This window comes from Artemia sp. Qi Xiang Cuo, chromosome 15, assembly GCF_049724085.1.
Source record: "Artemia sp. Qi Xiang Cuo chromosome 15, ASM4972408v1, whole genome shotgun sequence".
Classification (NCBI taxonomy): domain Eukaryota; kingdom Metazoa; phylum Arthropoda; class Branchiopoda; order Anostraca; family Artemiidae; genus Artemia; species Artemia sp. Qi Xiang Cuo.
The window spans coordinates 45,366,114-45,392,437 of NC_142808.1; the positions used below are offsets into that span (position 1 = coordinate 45,366,114).

General features: G+C 35.8%; 1 protein-coding gene across 2 annotated transcripts in view; it reads right to left on the minus strand.

Moving 5' to 3' along the window:
• The window catches only part of LOC148943729 (uncharacterized), a 110,726-nt gene extending 86,533 nt beyond the window's left edge, over positions 1 to 24,193 (minus strand). For both annotated transcript variants that reach the window (XM_089101408.1, XM_089101409.1), the window contains exons 1-3: positions 24,088 to 24,193; positions 17,703 to 18,209; positions 4,681 to 5,310 (exon numbers count right to left, since the gene is read on the minus strand). In XM_089101408.1, coding sequence (XP_088957534.1) covers positions 4,681 to 5,310; positions 17,703 to 18,209; positions 24,088 to 24,148 — 1,198 coding nt within the window. In that variant the 5' untranslated portion in view covers positions 24,149 to 24,193. The remainder of the gene's footprint in view (positions 1 to 4,680; positions 5,311 to 17,702; positions 18,210 to 24,087) is intronic.
• Positions 24,194 to 26,324: the final 2,131 nt, after the last annotated feature.

Sequence of the window (26,324 nt, forward strand, 5' to 3'; positions counted from 1 at the left end):
TATATATATATATATATATATATATATATATATATATATATATATATATATATATATATATATATATATATATATATATATATACATATTTATATATACTACGAAAACTTTACGAAAAAGAAAGTTTTTTTAAAGAAAATTAAAGGCCATATTAAACTTAAGATCAGTAGAAATAGAAGCCTACAATAACTCAAACTCAGAGCGACCAGAAATTATTATTAAAGAATAAAAAAGGAAAGGAGAATAATTGGTATGGCGGTAACACTGCATATAAATTTATATGAATGTATATATAGTGGGCTGTAATAATGCAAAAAGGTAAATATAACATTGGTTTAAGAATGGAAAGAAAGACAAAGAATGAATTTACAACGATAATCAAGTTAAAAATGAGTTTTATTTTAACATTGTCATAAAGCGATGACATTTGATTATGATATTTGGTGCTTCGCATTGATATTTCAGTTTTAAAAATTTTATCAATTTTCTGAAAACTCCCTAAGAATTTTACGAAAAACACTTCTTAACAGACGTTTGGTATTTTCTTGGATAGGGCTATTGTGGCAACTTTTACCACAGCAACCAATAATTAGAACCCAAGTCCTAAAATTGGTCTCAGTCAGGAACCCTTATCGCTGTCTAAATTCACAAAGTGCAAAGATTTTCAAACAGAGGTGTTTATTGTTTAAAGTTCAGGAAAGGTCTGCCCATTTCATACGAAAACATTGATTGAAAACAAAACTAGTCTTATCTAGGCTCTCCGCCAAAACAGGTAATTAGGCTTTTCAAGTTTCACAGGAACTACAATCTGAGAAAATGAATACCACGACGTGAAAAAAAAAATGATAACCCATCCGGTGGCAGATCCAGAGGGGGGGGGGCGTGGGGTGCCCCCCCCCCTAAAGTAGTCTAAAGTAGTGGAATTTACCTAATTAACGCAATTTTGTATTAATTAAACTTGCTCCTAACATAAGTTTATCGGATCAACCTATTTTGCACCCCCCTAAAAAATCCTGGATCCACCCCTGAAACCATCACACCTATTCCACCAGTTATTAGAAGAAAAAAAAATCCTTATTTTCACAAATTTCATCAACCCCCGCCCCCTTTTTTATAAAATCCTAAATCATCTGCGGTAAACTTACTGCCTAATTTTATAAACTGTGCTCCTCAGTCAGAAAGTAATAATTCATGGAGATTCTTGGTGACTGGAGACGCTGATCAAATACAGACTAGGTATTCTTTGTGAATGGATTTGCCCCTCCCCCAGGATTTACTGATCCTCTTCCCCTAGAGTTTTAAAAATACTTTTTCTTTAATACATTCGTTGAAAATTGCTTTTTATGGCACTATTACTAAAAGAAAATGAGAAAATAGCAAACGTTTTGGAAAATACATTTTTACCTCCCCTTGCATTTTTGTGAATTGACACCACCGCGTACATTAGAGGCTGGTGCAAAGGGAATCGCTCCACTCCTTGGTGTAAAGGTGTGGTAATGAAAGCATGGAAAGGCCTTATGGAAAAAATGCAGGGTATCTGGTCTAAATCGATGGGTATTTCTCATAGTTCACTACCAACGCCAAGAAATTAAAAGGTTCGGCTATTTTATTTCAACAGAAAAGTTGCATGAAATTTAATAAGAAAAATTATGATAATGTCTATCCGCATGAGAAGGAGGAGCTAAAATTAGGGGAGGGTAATTGCCCTCAGTAGATTTTGAAAGATACCTTTTTTTGGTTGTTCATTAAAATATCAAAATAAATCCCCCCCCCCTACATTTCCACGAATTAGTGTCAATATACCGTGTATCGCATCTGAAATGTTCCGCAAAGACAGAGGATGCTGGAGTTAAAGCTTGTGTGTCAGTTAAAACATTCGTAAGTGCATTTTCTTCTTTGCCAAGTTCTATTAGTAATACCACTAAAAAGCTAATTGATGAGCAAACATCGTTTACGATAGCGAAAATTAGTTGTGACTATCTACCCTTACTCAAATTACTGTATTTCCGCTTGACCTAAAGAGTATGTTTGCGATTTACGTCCTAGTTTTACGTTACACTGCATAATTTAATTATAGGATTAAACAAACAGATAATATTTCCAAATTTCATTTAAGCTATTGCAAAAGAAAGAGAGAAATCGTGGACAGAAAATGAGAAAGCTAAATATGGAGTAGTAAAGTTTTCTTAATTTTCAGAATCCTTGAGGGGTTATGTCACATTTTTATTTAGACCTAGTAACGTGGCCGTATCCAGGGTTGGTGGTACCCAGTTAAACCCCCCCCCCCCTCCAAAAAAAATTTATCCAACTCGTGCAAAGTATAAAAAATACTTGTAAAAAAAATTTAACACGCAGAAATCTTGATAATAATAAATTTTTTCGTAGCCTTCCTCCCCACCCATTTTTTTTTCAATCCTCTCCTCCCAAAACAGAACAACTTTCTTCCATGTGATACAACTTTTTTAGTGGGGGGGGGGGGTGAGTAACTTTAATCTGCATTACAATTTTTCCTAGTTATATAGTAGCAATTGGTAAATTCATGATGTTTCCATTCTATTGTTATTCTTGCGTTGTTTTAAATAACCCACTGTCAATAGTAAATTACTATTAAATATTCTTTTTAACATGTATGTTTTGCTACTTGCTTTGTTGTTTTATGTAGAAATTTTCTATACGACATAAAAGTTTCGAAATGGAATATAATACTTACTATTATTACATCTTTTGGTTTACTGCCAGCCCATGACTCTTCGATCTTTCGCAGTTCTTAGCTCATTTTCACAGAAAACTTTTATCCTCGATAGGCCAGGATTTATGCACAGGCCCACTAAGCCCTGGCCTAGGGGCGCACAATGCCAACGGGTGCAAAAAAAAAACTGAGTGATTTTTTTTAACTAAAACTGGACTGATGTGATTTACCATCAAAGTGCCAGGTGCTCTTTGCTGCTGCGCTGCCTATTCACAGAAAAGTGATTTTAAAACAACACAGCCGCTCATAATTCCTTAGCCGCTTATAAACTGTCAGATGTCTCCTAAGAATGGCAGCTGAGAGCTCGGTATCACCTTTCTCTTGCATTATTTTTGCCTCGTCACTCATTAGTTGCCTTCTATTCAGGGCTTCCACTATACCCGAAATTTCGGGGATTTCTCCGTAAATCTCTGTGTCTTCCCGAAAAAAAAAATGCTTGGGCCAAGGGATGCCTAAACACTTGGGCCTAGGGGCACCAAAGAGTTAAATTCGGCCGTGATCCTCGAGTGTAAAAGTTTTGAGTTTTTACTTAGCTTTTATATGCTACTCCTCATCAAGTTCATACCCCATGATTTTCCCTAATTTATGTTCATTTAGTGAAAGTACCAATGACAGTAAAAATAAATCTAACTGTTAAGTAAAAACATAACACCACATGTATTTTAAAAAATTAGCAAAAATCGGGAATTCAATTTTTAATGAAAAAGACCTCCAAATGGAGTAATGCAGCTTTTTACAGTCGCAAACTCGCAAACACATTCTATGACCACACTGGCTGTACATGATGTATGACAAATAATAAAAAAAAGACTACTATTTGTTTCTTCTATTCTATTTGACTAAAACTACAAAATATTAGTTTTTCCCCTTTTTTGAGCACTGGAGACGGCTCACCGAAGATCCATGCCGAAACATTTGCCTTTATCCTTTTCGCTTCTTTTCTGTCGACTGGATGATATTACCCTAAATTTCTAGGCTATTTAACTATATTATTTAGTTTTTTCTTGTTTTTCGTAAGTTTATAGTCGCAGGCTCGCAATTTAAAAAAATGCCGCGTGGATGAGAAACCCGCAAGAAGTATATGGAACCAACAAGCTTAAAAAGGTATAACTTTACTTTAAGACGAGGTTGTCTTTGAGAATTAACAAACCGTTAATTTTATTTTTGAATTTTTTTTGCTAATTTTATTTTTGAGTTTTTACAGATGCAAAGCACTGTCAAATTTAACTAACTAGTTATTTTTCACGGTTCGAAGTGGCAGCACTGACAAAAATGTGGGTCTATCCTAAAAACTTCATAATTATGAGACAATAAAACAAAAATCTTGGAAAATCGCAGAGTTCAGGTGTAAATAGACCTATGGAAGGTTCAGCACGAGGGGGTGGGCTATAATTGTGGCTCGTTGAATGGATCGATCGAAGATTAAGGACTTCCAGTACAGCCAGCAGTATTACAGACTGTGTTGAATGTCCACTTAGAGTACAAATTGTGCCTGAGTATTTTGTTGAGTATTTGTGTTGAGTTATTATTGTGTTGAATATTTACAGATTGTGAAGAAAAGAAAGGATTAGATGAAGAAGAAACTGCTGTTTACCTCCAATGAAAATTGACGTCGAGACGCTAAAAGAAAGTCCCCAGAAGCTAAAAGTTTTTCTCTTTACTCCCCATTCAGCCTAAAGGGGATCGTAAGATTTGACTTGACACATGTGCAAATGGCAGATATTTAGAAGTACTAACAACAACAACAACTACAGAGCTCAATTATATAAGTAACATCACATCCGTTTAGTACAAGTTACAGATGCGGGACTGCCACAAAATTGCTTGTTTCAGAAGGAACATATACCTAACATTTGTTAAAAGTTTCGGTACTTCAATCCAAAGGCAAAGGTCAGCTTATATTAACCAATAATTTAGAGTTTGATACTTACAAATGGGTTTAAAAGTTCCTGATTCCAAGTATATAGGGTTTTTCAAAGCTTCAGCAGACGCATTTGCCACTGACACCTCTTCGCCTGTAAGCCCTTTGATTACTTTCATAATATTTTCTTCGGTAGCATCAGGAAATGCTGGCAGTTCGTCTAAATTTTTACCCAATGTTGTCCCAACTGTGCGTTGTGTACTTTCAGCGTCCACACCTCCAATATTGTCTGTTGTAAATTTCAAAAAATTATATTTCGAATCTTGTTTGACTAAAAATTTCATCGGTCTTGGAATTTCATTTTTTGATGGATTTGGTCTATAAGGTGCCCTCACTATATCCGAACTTAATCCAGAAAGTACCACTTTCTTATCATCCGTTTTTTCTATATAAGGCCGGGTAATTATACTAACATCATTATTATTGTTTTCCAAATCACTCACTTTTAAGATGTCACTTGACACTGGCTTTTTAGCTACAATTAGTTTTTCGGAAGTGATGGAAATTGTTGGTTTTCCCGGAGCGTTGATTGATGTGACAACGCTGGTAGATGTTGTTACATTCGTTTTCACTTTTTTCACGATGTCTTGAACTGCAGATGCTGCTAAAGGAGACGAAGTGTCAAAGCTCGTTAATTGACCTAAAAAAAAATTACCCAAATCTATAAATGCCAAGTAAAATAATTGTTCTGAAGTCGAACTAGAGTTTTAAGTTTTTCGGAGTTATATCAGGGTTGAAAAATGCTCTAAGCAAAATTAATCTAATAACTACAATAAACATTCAGAGATTCAGATCTCTTATTTGATTCTTGTCGGATTTACATTTTTTTTTACATTTTAAAAGTAAGCTATTGAGCGTAAATGTTAGAAACCTTTTTATTTACTAATAATTTAGAATTGCATATTTTAAACTGATTATACAACCGGGAAAAGAGCACGTTTACACAAGGTAAAACGGCTTAAGAAGTGAAAAAGAGATGAAAATAGAAAATTTTACTTAGTTTCTACTTTTTTAAATATAAAAGTTAAAAAATAAGAATATATAAATAATCCATATGCAACAGAAGAGTATTGACAAATTGCTACACTGGAATGAAACTACCGTACCTCCAAATGAACTCCGATTGAAATTATCGTGTGTCCAAAAATGGAAAAAATGAATTAGTGGTCCATTTTGTTGGAAATTTTATTCTGAACGCGCATTTGCAGTCAGAATTGGCACCACGCCACCAGATGTCTTCCACTTCACCCTTATTTCTTACGCTATGTTGCAAAGTTGCTTTTACCACGCCCTAAAACTAAATTTCGAAGTCCGTATTTGAACTTCAGCAGATTTGGATTTACTTTGAGAAACAATACAGTTCGATGTCCCCTCCCCCCTATAAACTTTTTATGAAGTACTTTAAAAATAATCTTAAAAACTTCAAAAGCTCTGTTGAAAAGTAGCGGATCAGGACATAGAATAGTTTCAATTGGAGCACATTTGGGGGTAGGATAGTTTCATTCCAGTGTAGCGAAATAAGAAAAATAGAATCGTAATAACTAGACTCCGGCGCCGCGCCGGCGGATCGACCGAACGCCGCCGACGAGACGCCCGGTCGAACGCCGAAGAACGGTCGTAACGCCGCTAGCACCACCACCAGCAGAGGCGGCGGCCTTCGGTCGACTTTAAATTAATTTTGCGGCAATTCTTTATTGCGTCAACCGCAAAGTCGGAGCTTTACCTTCTCGTGTGATTTAGTATTTCGATTTTCCTGATTAGAAATCAAGCAGGGCTTACACTATCCCCGAATTTTCGGGAATTTCCCCCAAAATCTATGCGTCACCCCCAAAAAAAAATCTGGTTCCCCGAATCCCCAAAAATCACGCAATCACGGTGCCACCCATAGCAATTTATCACCAGTGACTTTCCCTGCCAAACATTACTTTGCATACCATAATTCTTCACTACTCTCTTGTTCATTAATTTTCGTCTCTTTTGTTGCTTTGTATAAAAACCAGACAAATGCAATATGCAATTACAAATATTGCACTGTACACAGTTCTTCATATGTTGACAAAAAAAGTATCGTCTTTATGAAATGAGTTTAAATCATTTCGAATGCAGTTTCCCAATCGCTATTTCTTACATCATTCGTAATCAAGAATTTTAATTTCTAGTTGAATAAAATTATAGAACGCATTCACTACTATACAGCTTCAGCCTTCAGTTGGATTTTGAAATTGACAGCCGACAGATTGTTTCTAGAGCTGAATTGTAAGTTTTCAGATTTTTTTTTTTTTTTGCTGTTTTTAGATAAGATTTTCTTAATGTTTAATACCAATTGTTGAACGCCTGATGGAAAATACAATCTCCTTTCTGAAACATTTTTACACCCCCCCCCCAAAAAAAAAACTTTAATTGAGACAAAATTTAGCTATAGACTAAGCTAAGTACAAGGTTGGGGAATTAAAGATTGAACCGGAAGTTACCCCAAAATAAATTGTAAATTATTGCCTATAGGGGGGCTATCATTTTTAAATGATAATACCTCTTTTTTTATTGAAAGCAGGGATGTCAAACAGATAATTTTTTTTTCATTTAAAGTGGAGACAGGAGAAAATGATATCAAATTCCCTGGGAAACCATTGAAATATTTTGATAAGCCCAGGCCCCCCCCATTAGGACTTGTTCATTGTCTTGGGTGTTTTGCGATTTCTTATAGGCTACTGGCCTAATTTGGCTTTTGTGTGTGCTCCCTTTTAATTAGATTCTTTGGATCTTTAGAATGCCACGGCGAATCTATGACTCAGTTTTCCAATAATTTGAGGTATATCTGAATAATTTCGACATTTTTGTTGTCGGTTTTGTACCCCTTTACTCATCCCCTCAATTTTTTTTCAAGGAACACTAAACTGTTTAACGTTATTTTGCGTGTTTGTTTGAACCATATAGCAACCTAGTTAATCATTAAGTAAATTATTCTTCTAATGAAAGCTGAGGCAGCATCCTATCAAGGGGGTATCCAGAGGGGGGGGGGTATTACATTTAAATGATAATATCTCAAAAATTTTTTATCGAAAGCAGGGATCCCAAAACGCTTTTTTTAATTTAAAGCAGAGACGGCATCCTATCAAGGTGGTATCCAGGGGGGGGGGGGTAGTGAGCTATCATATTTAAATGACAATACCTCGTTTTTTTTTTAAGCAGGGGTGCAAATAAGTTTATTTTTTTTTATTTAAAGCAGAGACGGTATCCTATCAAGAGGGTATCCAGAGGGGGGAGAGGAATGGGAGTTATTATATTTAAGTGATAGTACCTTGATTTCCTTTCATCGATAGCATAGATGCCAAAAATCTCAATATGTTTACAAAAATTATCAGGATTGTTAGGATCCATGCTTTATAAATCCCTTAATCAGCTTAACCGTCCAAGGGAAAATGTAAACGCAGATAAAACCTGTGTTATTTTTCTTATTGATAAAACATGTTTACTTTGAAAATGTTCATTCATAAGTACCAGGCAGATTCACACTAAAACGAATTGGTGTGACGAAAGCGATATCGACATCCCCACCTAACGTTGCGCTCGAGTGACAATGGCGCCCTTTGTCCAGTGCCCAAGTTACATTAAAAGGCCAGGTCATAATAAAAGCTTTCAATTTGGGAGGTTCAAGGAGGAGTCTTTGACAGTCTCATGACCTCAGGGTACTAGATGTTGTAACGTTCTTGCGTATCTACAGTGGTTTCAAAAATTCGATCACCCCACAAATGATTACCAAAAATATGCACAAATATAACAAATGTAACATTTGCAATAGATAGCTATAGATAGATCGTGTATTTCAAAAAGCCCAAGAGCCATATACACACAAAAAATATGAAAATAGAAAAATTACAACCGAGCAAATTACAAACACACATTAACATGAATACAAAGCGAAAAATACCTTCTGGTAAAATACAAAAAAAAAAAAAAAAAAAAATTTAATTCCATATAATTAATAACAATTAATTGTAAAAAAATTTCCTTATTTTTAATCCCTTCTCTATGTACGCACCAATACGAAATATTGTGGTTGGATTACTACTTTGTAATATATTTGGAAGTAGCAAAACAATCCCATGTAAGTAATTTTCCCTTAAATCAGAGAGCACCAGGCACTTTCGGAGAAAATGGTAATATTATTGGAATATTTGGAATATTATAACACTTTTTTCAAAGCTTTGAAGAATAGCAAAAAAGGCTAAATACCCCTAACTACGCTTCAAAGCTATTTTAAAAAGAAACTCTTTGGAGATTTCCATGGAACTGACCATAGCAGAAGCTTTGAGCCTGGGTGGGGATCAAAGAGGAGTCTTTGAGTATTTTAACCACAGGTGACTTATTGTTGTGACTTTCTTAAATTTGATAATTTTGTGAGCATTTGAAAATCAAAGCTTAAACTCAATAACTGATACTAAGTGCTCCTAACATTTTGCTTGGGTTAAAAGTGACGAACTAGAAATAAAATCTCAACATCTTCCTGGAGCTACTTCAGTCTGCATATTATTTCATTTAATTACATTTAAAATGGATGAGCTTTTCATTTTTTACCTAAGAAAATAGCTGGCACTTCATTTTTCTTCATACCAAATAAACCATAGTGTGTTTTTTGTTTCATTGTAATTGAAGTGTTCTCATGTGAAGTGTTCATCATCTATTTTTCAATTTGATAAATTTATTCCTTTTAGATGCAGTTTATAATTTGACTGATATTAGATATTTGTGAATTTATGATTTGGAATGAATCCCCAAAAGAAAAAATTAATACTATCCAAAAGAGCAGCCAAAAGCAATAAAAAAGCAGCAGTTCAGCCTTAGCTTAAATGACATATATTCTATAAAGAAGCCAAAAAAAACTTTAAAATGTATTTTTTTTTTAATTTTTATTAAAAACCACTTTTTAATACAAGAAGGCTTTTTAGGAATCCAAAAGGGCAAAAAAAACCAATGAATAGCAAAGTCGCCCATTTCATCTGTTTTAAAGGTGACAAAACTGATATAGGCAAAGGGCATTATGAAAAAATTAAGCTTCTAAGTTCAAACTTATATTCAAAGTTTTTACCCAGATAACTGACAAATTTTGTGATACGGTATTTGAAGTTTTGTATGCAGCAATGCTTGATGAAAAAAAAACTACTAATTTTGATAATTATTTATGTTAAGAATTCACACAGCCATTTCATTTCTACCAGATTTCTACTTCTCTTGATAAATAACGAAGAAGACCGGTTTCCAGCCAGCGACTTGTGAAGTTTTGAACTCATTAATAGGCTCGAATCTGTTGTAAATTTAAGCTGTGATTTCGGAAAGACTAATGAAAACGTTAATTTTTGTGGTCAACATTGAGCGCGCCGGCGGTGCGACGCCGACATATTACCGGCGGCGTGGCGCGGCGTGCTGTTTTTGGCCCCGCCGCCGCCGGTCTTCCCTCATCGGCGCGGCGCCGGGGTCTAGTAATAACGCAACTTGCAGCAAGTATGGTTAAATTGGCAAGAAACATGGTAGCAGGAATCCTAATTTGCTCATTTTCTTTTCCATTGGAAATTTGAAGCCAGTAAAGGAACGAAACGTTAACTTCAACCTGATTGGCTCTCTTGTGGGAAGTTTTAATATAGTGAAATGAAGGAAAAGCCTTTGAGCTATTAGGTCTTTTACAGATAGTGTCTTCGTTTCTCTTTGGCTGGACTCCTAGAATCAATCCTTTGGCTAAGGTTAGATGACCAAGTTGATGTCTGTGAATGACGCCCAAGAACATACCATCTGAATATGTCTTGGGTCAATGGATTAATAATATCTTGTTAAATTTTAAGCTTGACCAGGGTTCCTTTTAGTGGGTATTATGACCTCCTCTACAGCACATGTAAACAACATGCATGATCTTTCCAGCATAAATTTACGGCATACACTATTTCTGATAGATGATATACGATTTACATCCTCTGCGACTCAAAATGCAACATATACTGTATCCGCAGGAAAATATATCTACGATGTATTTAATCCAACATGTAGGAATTTTGCAAAATAAAAAACAATCCCATAATACACAATCTTGACAACGTATGAATCTTGAATCTTGATGAGATTCAACCCTTTTTTTAACCACAGGCAATTTCAACTACAGTCTTCAACTAATGTGATTGAATTATTTTTTGTTTAGTGAACTAGTTTTGTTACTTTAATTTAAGAAATTTCCACAAAAAAAATGTTCAAAGAAAAGTAAAGAGCTACATTTAACGCAAGACAAGCGGAAATAAAATTAAATAGCAATAAAAGTGGAAAACGAGCATAAATCACAGTCAATAAACAAGCGAAACAAAAAACAACGAGAAATTAAAATTAATAATCAAATTAAACTAAAAGCAAACAGAAATTTCACAAACTTGAGCAGGACTATGCCTTGTAATGACAAGAGTCTTACTTGCACTATACTGAAAACAACCCTATTTCAAGCCGTGAGTTTTATTTGTCATAATATCAACAAAAAAAGAAATATAATCGTCATATTAACAAAGAATACCGAAAAGATATAATAAATTGAACATTGCCAGTTTAATGTATATGTTGATATTCGTTCCAGAAATTCTCATCAATTTTGGATAATCTTAATGTTAAAACCATAATGTTAAAACCCTAAGAACTATAAGAAGAGACAAATGCTAACTGAACATCCAACTGAGCATGCCCTAAAAGATTCAACTTAAATCCTTTTGGCATTCCTGAGATGTCATATATGAATCCTTTATACCACATTGATGTGCGTACTATCTTTTGATTTAGTTCACCGTTACCCTCAATATGCCCAGAAAGCCTTAATACCCTTAGCCGTTTCTGCGACATTTCAATTTCGTCTTTCCGACCTACTTGATGCGCATAGGATTTTCTTATTCAGTTCAACACCCCCCTCAACATGCTCTGAAATTTATAACTCAATAATCTTACACATTAGAACATATTACAAACGTGCCTATTTGAAAACCTGGATGCACAAATCTTCTTTAATCTAGTTCAACATCCCTCTCAACATGCAGTGGATATTTCTGCTTACCGTTCCTAAAATTGCAAATACGCCCATTGATAATCTTGAATGCACGTATTTTCTTTTGATTTAGTCAAACATCCCGCACAACACGCCCTGAAGGTTTCAAGTAATACCGATGGCTGTTTCTCGGATATTGCATAAATGACATTTTGACAATCTGGATGCACGTAGTGACTCAGTTTTAAGTCTCGTCTTCACTTTTCCTGACTGTTTTAATTTAAAATCCTATTTTGTTCCTAAGATGTTGTGTCTATGTCTCATTTTGACAATGTTGATGCACTTAATCTCTTTTGATTTAGTTCAATAGTTTTAGTAGTAGCAGTAGTGTAGTTGTAGCAGTATCTGTACCCGCAGTCTTAGCAGTAGAACTATCAATGAAAGTAGCAATTAGTTTCAATCACAAGTAATCACAATCGCAGTAGCGAGTAGGTGCAGATGCTAGCAGTTGCAATTGCAATCGCAAAAAGTCGCAGTAGCAGCAAGAGCTCTTAGTAAGAGTCCAAAGTAGTTGTAAGTAGTTGCAATCACAAGTAATCATAATCGCCTATACAATTAGCTGCATATGCAAGAAGTTGCAACTGTAATCATGGGCAGTCATAGTAGCAGCAAGAACTCGTAGTGACGGCTCAATACAGTCGTAAGTAGTTGCAATTCCGTACCGTTATGCATAAACGTACTCAGTCTACTCTTTCAAATTTTACAGGAGAGAGAAAATAAATTTAAAAGAATCCCGGCAAATCGAAATATGGTTGAAAGGTTTTTTCAAAAGAATTATCTAGCCAAACTTTAACTGGTGTTTCTAGTGGTGATATTGCAATTAGTCGATTGCTTGTAGCTTTCTAGGAAATGGAGGGAACACCTCTAAGCAAAATATTTACAAGAAATAGGAAAAATAGATCGCACAAACGTGCTTCGTCCGCCTAACTTATATTCTTTATGATCAACAAAAGTAAAAATGGCAAGATCCAGAAATGAATATCGAGTATAAAGTATAAGAACAAGCCAGAAACTATAGGAACAGATAATATCAGGCTCAGAGCTCTTCAATGGACTCTAACTTCTCAGTCAGGAAGTCTACTGATGAAGTGTTGTATGTTACGTTCTAATAAAACAAATTATATTGTTCATCAAGTAGTGGCAACAGCGACATAGTATCGTTGTATTTTGATTTACGGATTGATTTCCCATTTATATATTTGGTTCCCAACACTTTTGTTATTGTCTTTCCTCGTTTTCCTAAGTTTACTACTCTATACGGCTCTTCATCTTCTATGTTTGTCTTAAGCTTCAGAATTCCAAAATGTTTCTGATACCGAATCCAACGTATGTCTAGCTACGAAATTACTTTTAAATAAACTTTTTAAAACCACATTTTACAAATGGATTAAAAAGGCGAAAGTAGTTTTTTTCCGTTCTAAAGAATACTTTTGATATGCATAGTTCAAAAATTTTTGAACACTGAAAGTTTTGAACTCTTTTACTCAAACGTGTAAAAAAAAAATGCCAAAAACTTTAACATGGTGCATATTTTCAGTCAACTGTCTGTTGATATCTAAGTATTTATCATACAAGCATAATTTTATGAATGCTGTGGATTGCAAATTCACAGTTCTTTATTTAAGTGAAATATACACCACGTTTAAATTTTTAGAATTTTTTTTACTTTAAAACGTGCTAAAAACTACACTTTTCTGCATCAGCACTTCGTTTGGTGTACACCTCCTTAAAAAATTCGCCCCAGTCAAGTAATTCTTTTTTCTTCATTTCATATGCAACAACTGATATTTTATCTCTTGCGCACAACATAGTATTGGTCCAATCTCATGGGATTCTAACAGGAATATCAGATGTTCTCTTTGTCTTTTCGATTCGGGCATTGCCAGTGTCACACTCTGAGTGGGTATGACCTGGTTTTAGTAATTCCTGATCAAAATGTGACCAGCTAAGTAACATATTACTTAGTGTGCCACTTAGTGAAAAATATTTCTGTTTTGTGAGTCACAGGTGTTAGAATAAAGTGTTAGAGTTTCAAAATAATCTAAAGCCTATCTAAATAATAGACAGGCTGAGGAACAATCATGATGCCGTTTCACTTGCCCCTTTGTCCCCCATTGCCTCATGCCAGAGTTTCATTAGTTTCAAAGTTTCACTGGACAGTTTTTCATTATGAGAGATAACATAAACAGTGAGATTGTAGGTTCAAGCTGCCATTTATAGAAAAAAAGTTTCGTTTCAATATTTGATGCTGGTATGCACTGCGGCAGGTCAAGGCACCGGACCTCCTGTTTTCCTTCACTAATTTTTGCTGATGCTGTATCTGCTTTTTTGAATAGTAAGCATTGGTGAAAGCAGATTAATGGTTGGCTTTTTCTGTTCTGACTGCTTCTTTAGCCTCGTAATTAGTGGCAGACGGCACAAAAATCCTTTGCTGGTACAGTGAAACCAAGGTTGAACTGATCATAAGAATTCACTTACAGACAGCAGGGTTTTCAAGTTCCTTTCCAGCAGTTCTGTGGGCTTCAACACATAGATAATAAATCTTGTTCATGTTCAAATTAGAAGAGAGATACTTTCTCTTAGTTCTCTGTCTTGAATAATGAGATTCGTAAGCTGGGAAATTCCAAATAAGTTCTTTTATTTCTTCCAAACTTTCTGAGGATGTCTCATTAATTGCTGCTCTTGGAGGAGTAGAAGATATAATGCCTTTATACCTTTTACAGTTCCAAGCTCTTTTCTTGTCAAACAAAAAGTTTTCATAAAACACTGCTTGCAAAAATTTTCTTTTTTTACCTTGGTCATCTGGCAAATAATATTAAAAACTATTGGAATTTTTCTGGGGTTCTCTCCTCTCTTAGGTTCTGTTTAGATGACGTGCATATCTTTAGGCTATCAACACCAAATCAAACCCAGTTCACAACCACTATCTTGTAGGGCAGCTGTTCTCCAAACTGTGTTTTGTTTCTATAGGCAGACAGCTCGCTGAAAAACTTATAGTCTGCTATATACTTAGCTAACAAAACAAGTTGAAGCAGTAACCTGTGTGTTTGCATAAACAAAATCTCTGAAATATTTGATATTGTCTTTTTCTTCACCGCAACACAAATGATGCTGATAAAACTAGATGTACACAGTCCCAGATTGTTTAAATCGCCAAATGCATACACGTGCTCAGTCCAGGAGGTAAGTTTAATTGGACTGAACACGTTTATGCTTAATTACAAATGGCTAAACTGGGACTAAATACGTAAACGCAAAATCTTTAGCTATGAAACAAGCGGACTGAAAAACTTATCAAGTAGACCAATTGACGCAAATAAAAAATGATTCTAGATAGCACTCATAACTCCATTTCGCAAAAAAGTGGACTGAACACATGCATTCATAATGGTACAGAATTGCAAGTAATCAGAGTCACAGTAAAAAGAAGTTTCAGATGCTAATATTTGCGACTGCAGGCAGTCGCGGTTGCTGCAAGAACTCGCTGAAACAGTCAAATGTAGCTGCAATCGAAGTCGTTAGTAGTCACAGTCCTTGTCACAAGTAGTCGCAGTCGCAAGAGGTCACAATTGTTGTTGCAAGACTTCACAGTCACAAGTAGTCACAGTCTAAAATGGTTGCAGTTGCGAGCAGCTACAGTTGCCATTGCAAGAAGTTGGTGTTGAAAGTAGTCACAGGCACAGTTGTAATGGGTTGCAATCGCAGGTGTAAGTATTTGCAGTTGCAATTAATCCCAGTTGCAGTTAGTCCCAGCCATAAGTAGTTGTAATTGCGAGTAGTTGCAATTGCAATTGTAAGTAGTTGCAGTCACATTGATAAGTAGTCGCAGTCATAGCTGCAAATAATTATAATTAAAATTGCGAGTAGCCACAGTCATAGTAAAAAGTCGCAGTCACAGTCAAAACTGATAATAGTCGCAAAAGGTTGTAGTGGGAGTCATAGTCACAAGTAGCGACAATCTTAAGAGTCCCAGTCATAAATAATCACAACCACAAGTGGTGGCAGTTGCAAATGGTCTCAGTCACAAGCAATTGCAGTTTTAAGTTATTGCAATTGCAAGTAATCTTAGTTACAAGTAGTCGCAGTCGCCAGGAGTCAGAGCCACAAGTAGTTGCTGTAAAAATTAGTTATAGTAACAGTTACAGTCATAAGTAGCCACAGTGGCAAGTAGTCACAGTCACAGTCGTAAATAGTTACAGTCGAAAGTAGTCACAGTAGCAAGTTGTTGCATTCACAAGTTGTCACAGTTTTAGTCACAATTAAAAGTAGCCACAGTCACACTTGCAAGTAGTCGCAATCTGGAGCCTGAGATATTGCTGATAAATGTTTTTATCATATTTTTCATAAGAAGTAGTATTATGAGCAGTACTACTATTAGTAGTAGTTATGTGCACGGAATACCTTTTTGGTTAGCTCAGCATCGCCCTCAACATGCCTTGAAATTTTTAAGCTTACAACCTTAGCCTTAGTAGAAGTAGTAGCAATAGTGGCAATAGCAGAAATAGCAGTGGTATTAGTAGTAGTAGTAGTGGCTTTAGTAGGGACCACTACTGAGATGACTAAAAACTCTAAATACTCTAAGCCACTCCTGAAATATTGTTGATACACCCTTTTGAAAACTTGCCTTCAAATAATATCTTTGGCTCTAAGCCGTTCTGGAGCCTGATGTATTGATGCTAAATCTTTTATCAAATCTTTTCCGTAGCAGTAGTAGGAATAGTAGCAATAGTAGTAGTAAAAATGTATATATAGTACCCTTTTGGTTAGTCCATCATCGTCCTAAACATGCTATGAAAGTTTTATGCTAACAACCCTAGCCTTAGTAGCAGTAGCAGCAGTAGTAGAAGAACGAGTAGCAGTAGTAGCAGTAGCAGGAATAACAGTGGTAGTAGTCGTAGCAGTAGCAGTATTAGCAGTAGTAGCTTTAGTAGTAAGCCCTCCTGAGATGACTGAATACTCGAAATGTTCTAAGTCGTTCCTGAAACATTGTTGATACAGCTTTTTGCCAACCTGACTTCATCTAATGTCTTTGACACTAAGCCGTTCGTAAGATATTGATGATAAATTTTTTTACAACCTACATGCACATAGGGTGTTTTGGTTTTATGCAAAATTCCCTTAATACTCCCTGAAAGTTTCAAACTTATGACCTTAGTCTTAGAAATAGTAGTAGTAGCAGCAACAGTAGTAGCAGTACGACTAGCACAAGTAGTATAAGTATTATCGTTATAATTATTATTAGTAGTAGAGGAAGTAGAAGTGGTAGTAATATGTGGTAGTAGTAGTAGTAGCAGTAGTGGTAGTAGTAGTATATTTTGGTTACTTAAACATCACCCCTAAATTTGCCCTGACAGTTTTAACTGAATACTCTAAGCCATTTCTGAGATATTGCTGATCCACCCTTACGATCTTCTGTATGTCATGTTGCATTTTGATTTAGGTCAACATTCCCCTCAACATTCCCAGAAAGCTTCACTTTAGTACCCTCAGCCTTCTGGTGACCAAGAAAAACATGTTCCTCATTTCCCAATAACAAAAACTACACGTAAACAATAGACAAATTGCATAACTTACAGCTTTTGCCCAAGGGATGACAGGGTTCATGTCATTTTCATAGGCATAGTCATAGGGCCTTCCAACTATGCTGAATAAAATGTCTGTCTCAAAATTTAATAGGTCCTCCTTAGGGTGAGGGCAACAAGAAGATTGTGTAAGGAGGCTGGTTGCCCTCCAATCTTTCTTGACTCTTAAAAAGGGTTCTAGAAATCTTAATTTCCATTCCAATAGGCAATTTCCATTCAATTCCCATGCAAAGTTTCACCAACAAAATTCATACGACTTGTTTAAAAGAAAAAAAATAAATAGTTCATACATAGAGCCCACTTGAATTTTTATTTAGGCAGTGCTATTGCACTATTGCGCTGCCTTTTAAAACAAATACAAGCAACACCAATTTATAAACATCTTACCTAATATATTAGTAAGAGCATCATTTACAAGAGTCGACTCATCAACCTGCTGGTTATTAGCGTTCTTTTGTGCCTCAGTATTTGGTCGGTTTGTTTCTTTCTCTGCATGGTGATCATAATCCTCGTTATGTTGAGGCTCACTATGAAAATGAGAATCCCCTCCATTATGAGGGCTATCGTGGCTGCTGTGATGGTCATCATGATTCTCATGGTGATGATCTTCTTGATGATCATGGTGATGATCATTATGATGCTCGTAATTATGAACATCATGGTGTTCGTGGTTATGACTGTCATGGTGTTCATGGTTATGATCATCAAGATGTTCACGGTGATGATCGTGACCATCAGGCCCACTGACAATTACTGCATGGGCGGGTTTCCTCCTTGATATGGCGTCTTCAGGCTGGTATTCAAAACTGTAGTCAAATGGAGCTGCAGTGGTAGCTTCTAAATCAGTTTCATCTGCTTGAAAGTATTCAAAATCTTCAATTTTTGTTGGTAATCCTAGAAAATCAGTGTGATTTATAACAAGATAATTAACAGGCGAAAATTATATTATATGGTTAAATAAGATGGTACTAAAAATTCTTTCTAAAGACGGCTATTTAGGGTAGATAAATATAGCAGGTTTTGACTAAGACGTTTTGAATGAGGGTGTATGACTGAGATGTGCATTGACTGATCCGTTTCATTAGCCTCAGCCAATTGGCGACTTTCGTTCTCCTAACATGTGTTAAAAAATTTGTTTTCTCACAGCTTCATTGGTTGAATTACTTTTCGAAGTGTCCTCAAATCAAATCAATTAAAATAGGGCCTTACTCACTTTCAAATCAATACATTTGAATTATTGGCAACCATAGCATTTGTAATGCAATCAAAATGTTTTTTAAACTAAAGTTCAACTAGGTTTCAATTAATAAGTAGCCACACCGTACAAAAACCGAGTAGTACTTATTTAAACGTAACACTCTAGAATATAATGTCCAAGAAGCAGAGAAAGCCCATCTTACCGAATCAACATTGTTCCACTGCTTTTTATAGTTACAACCTTACAATTATCAAAAATCAGTAAATTTGTCTGGATGTTGGATGAATTTGCCAGATGAACAACAAATATACCAGCTGGTTCGCAATTTTCAAATATAATAAATGCTTCTGGCCCTTCCAAATGCCTTTACATATCCCTAGGGTACGTACAAAACTTTACTGATTTTGGAATCAGTGATGTCTTTTTAAAGGCTGCTGAGGTGAGCCTAAGACTGTTCAACTCCTACCCTTCCTCAATCTTTCATGTGGGCCTTCTTCGTGTTATTTATTGTTTGAAAACTATTGTGAAAAAGTAAAAACTAGTGAAACAGTGATAGCAAAAAAAGAAAGCTATTGTTGTGCTGTTTTTTTTATTCTTTTGACTCAATCATGGAGCTAAATTCCTGGGATATAGCCTAAAAATCGTTGCATATGTCTTCATTAAAATATGTTGCAAAACTTAGATTGGTGAAGCGAATATTTTAAGCACTCTCTTCCCGGCCTAGGCTGGTTTTATTTGAACTCCACTATTTGCCACATTGTTTAGCGGGAAACAAATAAATATACGTCTTGGTTTGCATTATATTTTTTTATATTTCTCGTCGAGCTGGACTTCCTTATTTTAACTTGTTTTTACTGATGAAGTAAAATTTTGGATTCTTTCTGCTTGAAATAATTTTTAAAATCACCAAAATTCACCCCATTTCTTGTCTGATTTCCTTTCGTTTTGACTCAAGAACATCAAAAGTTTGTAATGATACATACAACATCAGTGTTGATACATGCAACATCAACATACGCGATACATATAACATAAAAAAAACAATATTGTGCGTGTTCTGACTTTGGAAATCAGAAGTAATTGGATTTACGAAATATATTCAAGGACGTTCTGTTTATTCATTGTTCCGTTTATTGTGGCAACATAGATCTAAATGAATATAATCATTTATAGATGCAAGAGCATAGACCTGAAAGAGTCGACTGGTGCTTGCAGAAAGTTTCCTCTGAAGAAGAGCGAAATGCGAATTTTGGGAAGATATCGGGAAACAGGATAATCATCGTTGGATCAACAATTTTGAAAACATCTTGAATTATCCAAAATTTCAGGATTAGTGGAAGCGCTACTGAAAGCCAACGCTAGCTAGACTTGTTGAAACGTACAACTCTTCCCCGTGCCGCATACCATGCAGTTGACAACGGGCCAATATCCACGGCGCATTTTGTGTATCTGCTCGTGATTATTTGTGTCATCACCTCGTCCACGACTTTTCCTCTTGCCGCATACTCTGCAGTCGAAAAATGACTTAAACCCACGGCGCTATTTGTGCATCTGTTTGTGATCATTTGTGCCCTAACCTAATTTAAGAGGCAAAAGAGCCGAACTTTACCATGAAATTGCTTAGGAAAGATAAAAAACTTCACTAATTTTCCTGTTCTTTTAATTTTTCTTTTCAAATTGGCATCATGAGTCAACTGTTGAACAGTGCATATTTAAGTTTTTTCAGGATGACACTCCATATCCTAATGTGAAACTTTATTGGAAAGGGGCAATACATGTGCTAAAGAGTTTACTGGTTAGGAGGGATTCCCCACCCCTCGCCCTCACCCCCTCCTCCAGCATTTACACCGTGAGAAGCAAGTATTGGGACTTCTATACATCTCAAAAACCTTTCCAAAAACGTTCTTAAACGAAACTTTTGTGGGCCATTTTTGTCTTTAGTGGGGGACCCAATTTTGCACAGGTCCGATTGATATGAAAACAAAAATATTTGTGTTTCCACTTATGTAGCGGGCTGATCCTTGCTTGTCCCTACCTTACCATCTTTTTACTTTAAAGTTTAACTTTTTGTCCCGATCCTTTAAGAAGAGCCGCTCAAACACAAGAGCTGTTGAACTGGAAAGAGAAGTAAATTTCAAAGCACTATAAAACTTTAGCCTACAGAGCCCTTAGCGTAAACGTTTGCGTTGAGGAAGGAGCAGCCCATTCTCATGCATGAAATAATTTTTGTTTTAAGTTTTGATGTAGCTCTATACTTTAATTTGAGTAGACTTTATTCTTTCACATGCAATTTCTGTTTGTTTTTTTAGTTTGTCCAGGTTTACCCTAAATGCGTCAAGGACTACCTCTCCCTTCAAGCCCGATTATTTAAATCAAAATGTAACTTTTACACAGCAGTTCTTTAAGAAAAAGAGCTCATTTAGAGTATTTACTTTTCAAAATAAAGTATAATTATTCAAATTAAACTATTATCTCTATTATATCTATTAAACTATTATCGCTTACTGAAGGATTCATCCTATATTCATACATAAATACATGATAATTTTTGTTTTAAGTTTTGATTTTGCTATATACTTTAATTTGATCATAATGATAAAGGTCCAATATATGCCTTAAGAGATGAATTGACTCCACAACCCCTGACAGAAGGGCTGTAAACTATACTATTTGCCCATCGTTTACATATGGTAGAGGTTGTATTATTGGAATGGAGGCATGTTCGATTCTTGGTGTTTGAAAATGTTCAGAGTATTGAGGTGAAACTTTCAAAGAATGTTGAACTAAATCAGAAGATACTATGTGCTTGTAAAGTTGTCAAAAGGGCGTATCAGCAACATCTCAGGAAGGTTAAGGGCATTAAGTTGAAACTTTCAGGGTGAATAGTTTGGGATATAGAACCTAATCAAAAGACCTATGTACATCCAGGCTGTCAGCAGGGTGTATGTAAAGTATCTCAGTAACAGCAAAGGGCCTTAAGCCGAAACGTTCATAAAATTTTGAGAAGGGTGGTGAACTAAATCTAGAGACACTAAGCGCATAAGAGTTGTAAAAATCAGATACCTGCAATTTCTTAGGAATGGGTAAGGGTATAAAGGTGACACTCTTAGGGAATGTTGAGGAGGATCAAAAACCAAATTAAAAGACCCAATACATCCAGGTTGTCATACGGAGTATTTGCAATATCTTAGTAACGACTTAAAGAGGACAAAACGTATTAAAGAGGAAATTGCAGGGTATGTCGAGCGGGGTGTTTAAATATATCAAAAGACACTATGTACATTCATGTTGGGAAAAGGGCGTGTGTACAATATCCAAGGAACCACTAAGGGACGCGCAATGTGTGCATTTATGTTGTTTAATTGGTGTATCTGCAAAACTTCAGAACTGCTAAGGAATCCACGCTATTTACTTAAGGAGGACGTTTTAGGGAAAGTCGAGGAAGATTTTGACACAGATCAAAAGACACTATATGCATCCAGGTTCTAAAAAAGGCATATTTGCATTATCTTTGAAACAACAAAGGGTATGAAGGAACATAAAGTTAAAACTTTCAGAGAACGTTAAATTAAACCTATAGACACTATGTATCCAGGTTGTCAAAAGAGCTTGTTTCCAGTGTTCCAGGAAGGGATAAGGGCAATAGATTTAATCTTTCAGGGCATCTTGAACCAAACCTAAACACAATACCCGCAATTACATTGTCAAAAGAGCATATCTGTAATACTGGAAAAATTGCTATGGTTATTAAGTTGAAACTTTCAGTGAATGCTAGGGGAGAGGGATGCTGATTGAAATTAAAACACACTATGGCTATCCAAGTTGTCAAAAGGTAAATCTCCAATATCACAGGAACGGCAAAGTGTATTAGCTTGAATTTTTCAGGGAATGCTGAAGGGAATGATAAACTAAATCAAAAGACACTACTTGCATCCACTTTGTCAAAAGGCCTTATTTGCAATAGGCTATCTCGGGCAAAGCTAAAGGTATAAACTATTGACTTAGGTTCAAAGCTGAAAATTTCAGGGGATTATTGGACGGGGGATATTAATCAAGTAGATTTCAAATTTTGCCTTACTGGGACCAACGGGAGCTTATCAAGACCAACAAATTTTTGAAGAATTTTTTTGTATTAAATCTAGGGGGAAATCTTGTTTCATAACCGGCTCTATAGTGAGCCCTTTTGACTCAGGCAGAATATGGCCAATTAATCGAAAAAAGTGATTCGAGTCCTCCATCAAAGTTGTATTTAAGCATTAGAACTAAGTATCTCAAATAAAGTTAACGGTGCTGTTGCACAATTACTCCTCCTCAAAAGGAAACCCTATAATGCTTACTCATATCATTGCTAAGAGCTCCTCTTAATTTTACTCCGCCCTACTCCCCTAATGTGAAAATATAAAACCCAAATTATAAAATTCTATGGGAAAACATAGAACTCAAACTTTTCAGGCACTTTCCATACGTCGCTCTTTTCTTCAAATAGATTTAACGGGAAAGAAGTCATGTCGACGAAATCAAGAAACAGAGAAAGGGGTACTGTTCTATTAGCCAGACTCTTTTTATATCTCAAACTCGAGACGCGTTGAAAAGCCCGTTTTTCAACGGGATGATACAAGACACCGCTGTAGAGAAATACAATGTATAGCGTGGTTTTAATTGCGTATACGATACTTAAAGTGTTATTTTTTGTTGTTTTTTTTTGGGGGGGGGGGACGGTACCTAGGTTAGGCTAGGTTACGTATTTAATATGCTTTGCCACCCCCACCCCCACCCCCTAATGTGCAAATATATAGCCCAAACTTGTTTCTAAACCATTATATAGTCATCCTATTTTTTTTTATTTCATTAGCATTAAGCAAACTAGCACTATATGAAAGAGTCCGGTTAATAGAGCAGTACCAAGAAACGCATAGTTAATATATAATTTTAACAATATATTTAAAAATTAAGGAGGGGGGAGGTTAAAGTAAAGGGAAAGGTAAGGATTTTCGAGTTTTTAAAAGTCATGCTCAGAATCTTATAGGCTAGAGTGTCCTTCTGAGGAGGAGTATTTCTTTACTAGCACCAATTGTAGTTAAGTACTTAGTTATTAGGTATGTAAGTAGGCCTATGTTAATCGGTTTTCAAGTATATCGTAACCTCTGTTCAAAGTCCAATTTTGTGGAGGAATCTAACTTTAAACATTTTTTACTGAGAGTAGTCAGGCCTAAGATCTTAGCACTTCAAAGATCTTACCACTACAGTCAGGGCTAATGTGTTTGAACCCCTTGAAATTTTTGTCTGACCCCAAAAAAAAGTAACAAAATGCATAGAATTTTTTTTATCCGTTTTGTAGATCTTTTTACCCCCCCCCCAAAAAAAAAGAATCCCACTCTTCACCCCCCCCCCACCCCCGGATCAAAAGTTGTGGATACGCCCTTGTCTTTGGAGAGGGATGTAATATCATCAACAAATGGACCTAATTCAAGCTTTAATTCCATTCCTGAAAGTTTCGCTCACTTCAGCTGTCAAATACTTTCCAAGACAGTAGAAAAGCCTAAATCTAGAATTTTTTCAATACTTAAAATTTACCGTCACTCAGTTTCATAAATAGCAGCCCCACGAACATATAATTCCAGAAGTAATTCCGCATTTTGAAAACTAATCAATTTGTGTTACTATACTGACTGAAACTGAGAAGAAGATTCGGCAGGTGCTACTTCTACTTCCCATGATGCACCCGTTCAAGTGCCCGGGTTTCGAAAATATGGCAAAGAATATACACCTAAATCTTAAATGCCTTATTTAAATTAGTTGCTTTTAAGTGTCGAAATTTAAGTCAAACTATTATCACTTTCCGTCAAAGATATGTTGCTCAGTTCCTATGTTGAGTTAAGGGGTAAATACAAGGCCGTATCCTGGTTGATGATGGTGAGTAGGTTTGAACCTACCTGGAAATCTTTGTACAGCTCGTAAGAACCTAACAAAAATGTATATAAACAAATTTTAGATGCGTTTTTTAAAGTTCCTTGTCCCCCGTCTCCCCTGAACAAAAATCCTGGATACATCCCTGGTTAATATTGGCATTTTTCACACAATTTAGCTAAAATAAAATGTCAGGATGACGTTTCGTGAGTACATAACTTGATGCCCTTTTTTATGCTCTTTCCGAATTGAACGATCACTTCTAGATAAAATTATACTTTGAAGGGGCTAACAGGGATTAAAATAGTTCATAGAAACCAAAAGCTTAAAAATTTTATTAAAAAAAAAACTGTCTATTAAGAAAACATTGTCATTTGTAGCTGATTCAGGAATGGTAATTATGATTTTTGTTGGTCCTAACAGTAAAATGTTAAATAACTTTGCAGAAATTTTCCCAAAGAGCCTGAAACCCGCCAAAAATGTCGTCACGCCAAAACATTGACGTTATTTTCAAGGGGCTTCAGTTTTTTTTAAATTCCAATAAATTTGTTTTTAAAATAGTATTTTACTGATCAACTAATGATAATAATAATCACCATTCCTGAATCAGCTGCAAATTGCAATATTTCTAAAAATTCACCGCAGCATCAAGCCGCTCGAGGCCAACTTAGCTACGCACGCTCCTCTTCCACCCAAACCTGTTCAAAGCCTCCCTCCTCCCACCCTCCCAGGAAAACTCCAATATTCCCTTAAATTTTTCTTTACGACATCTTCCCACTCAAACCTCGGACGACCTACTTCCCATTTAGCCCTGGCCGAAAAGAACAATCTGTGGCAATATATTATCCTTCCTCTGCAGAAAGACCCCTTGGCATCTCAACTTTTCTCTTCTTATAGCCTTAGAAATCTATATTGAACCACACTTTTTGTACAGCCTACTGTTTGAAAAACGGTCAGTCAGCCAGGTACCCAAAACAAATATCCGTAGGTAATATCTCTTGAAAACATCTAGCAAATCTTCCTCCGTTTCTGTGAGTGCCAAAATAATGAGCTATATTATTTTATGTACTGTCATCGCTGTAGCTTCCAATATTTTATTCTTGGCTTGCGGACTTATCTTCCATATCTTCCAAACTTTTTTCAACTTCGGAAAAAAAAACTGAGCCTTGGCTATTCTACTTTTTAACATCTCCCTCGTCTTTACTAATAATGCTACCAAGGTAAGTGAAATTGTCATCTTGATTAGTCTTTTTCGTGACCTAATATCTTAACATTAATTGTCAATTCTTCTTAACATTAATTTTCAAACCTATTCTAGCACCCAGAACTCGCAAAACCTCTAAAAGCTCATTTATTTTACTCAAACTTTTATCTGGGATGCTAATATCATCAGCGTAATCTAAGTCCAGGAAACTTTTCCTTTCCCATTTGATTCTGTGTTCTCCCGTTGTCTTTCCTGAGCTCCTTAAGACAAAGGATATAAAAATCATCCATATAAATGGGGATAGAACACTACTACTACTGCTAATAACTCACCGCAGAACCAAGCCGCCTGAGACCAACGCAGCTACACAGGCTCCTCCTCCATCCCAATCTATTCAAAGCTTCCCTCTTTGTACCCTGCGAGAAAGTTCCTATTTCCTTTAAATCTTTCTTTGTGACATCCTATCACTCCGATCGCGGACGACCTGTTTTCCGTTTAACCCTAGACGGTGGCCCGAAAAGTAAACTCTTCAGCAATCTGTCATCCTTCATCTGCAAAACGTGCTCTAGCCATCTAAACTTCTCTCTCATTATAGCCCTAGAAACAGGATAGAACTCCACTTAGTACGGAAATGGTTAGTAGTTGGTTTTGGATTAAATAAGGAGTTAAGCAGGGTTTGTTATATCCCCATTTATATGGA